At 60.1% G+C, this 454-nt stretch overlaps 1 protein-coding gene across 1 annotated transcript in view; it reads right to left on the bottom strand.

Annotated features, from left to right (window-relative positions):
* Positions 1-30: 30 nt before the first annotated feature.
* Positions 31-454, bottom strand: part of CALU (calumenin) — a gene marked incomplete at its 3' end in the record, with an annotated part of 9093 nt that continues 8669 nt past the window's right edge. Inside the window, exon 4 of the mRNA XM_009573527.1 lies at positions 31-91. Within this exon, the coding sequence (XP_009571822.1) occupies positions 31-91 (61 nt within the window). The remainder of the gene's footprint in view (positions 92-454) is intronic.

Raw genomic sequence — 454 nt, 5'->3', positions numbered from 1 at the left:
GGCGGCAGAGCCGCGGCGCCGGCGTCTCACCTATGTACTCCTCCAGGTCGATGAAGCCGTCCCCGTTCTTGTCGATGTCCTCCATGGTTTCCTGCAAGGAGACGGCGGTTAGCCGGGCTCGGAGCAACTCCCCCCGCAGCCACCCCTTTACCGGGAGCGATCCAGCCCCAGCAAGCACGAAGATGCCATCCGCGCGTTAAAAAAAAAACCCCAAAAAGCCCCGTTTCGTGCTCCACGGCCGATCCTCTCTGCCCACAGCCACCCCCGATCCGCGTCTGCCTGAGGCCGTCCCGCTGCAGGACCATTTCTTGGGCCGATGGTGGAGCAGCCCAGGAGGACCTCCCCAGGGATGGAGCCGACGTACACCCAGACTTCCATCCTTCTCCATCCGTTCCTTTGCCATAAACACCGTATTTTGTGCAAGAAACACCATATTTTGTGCAAGAAACACCAT

This window comes from Fulmarus glacialis, unplaced genomic scaffold (assembly GCF_000690835.1).
Source record: "Fulmarus glacialis isolate BGI_N327 unplaced genomic scaffold, ASM69083v1 scaffold28422, whole genome shotgun sequence".
In the NCBI taxonomy this organism is placed as follows: Eukaryota; Metazoa; Chordata; class Aves; order Procellariiformes; family Procellariidae; genus Fulmarus; species Fulmarus glacialis.
Note: the sequence above shows the minus strand (reverse complement) of the source record. Positions and strands in the feature narration are given on the sequence as shown.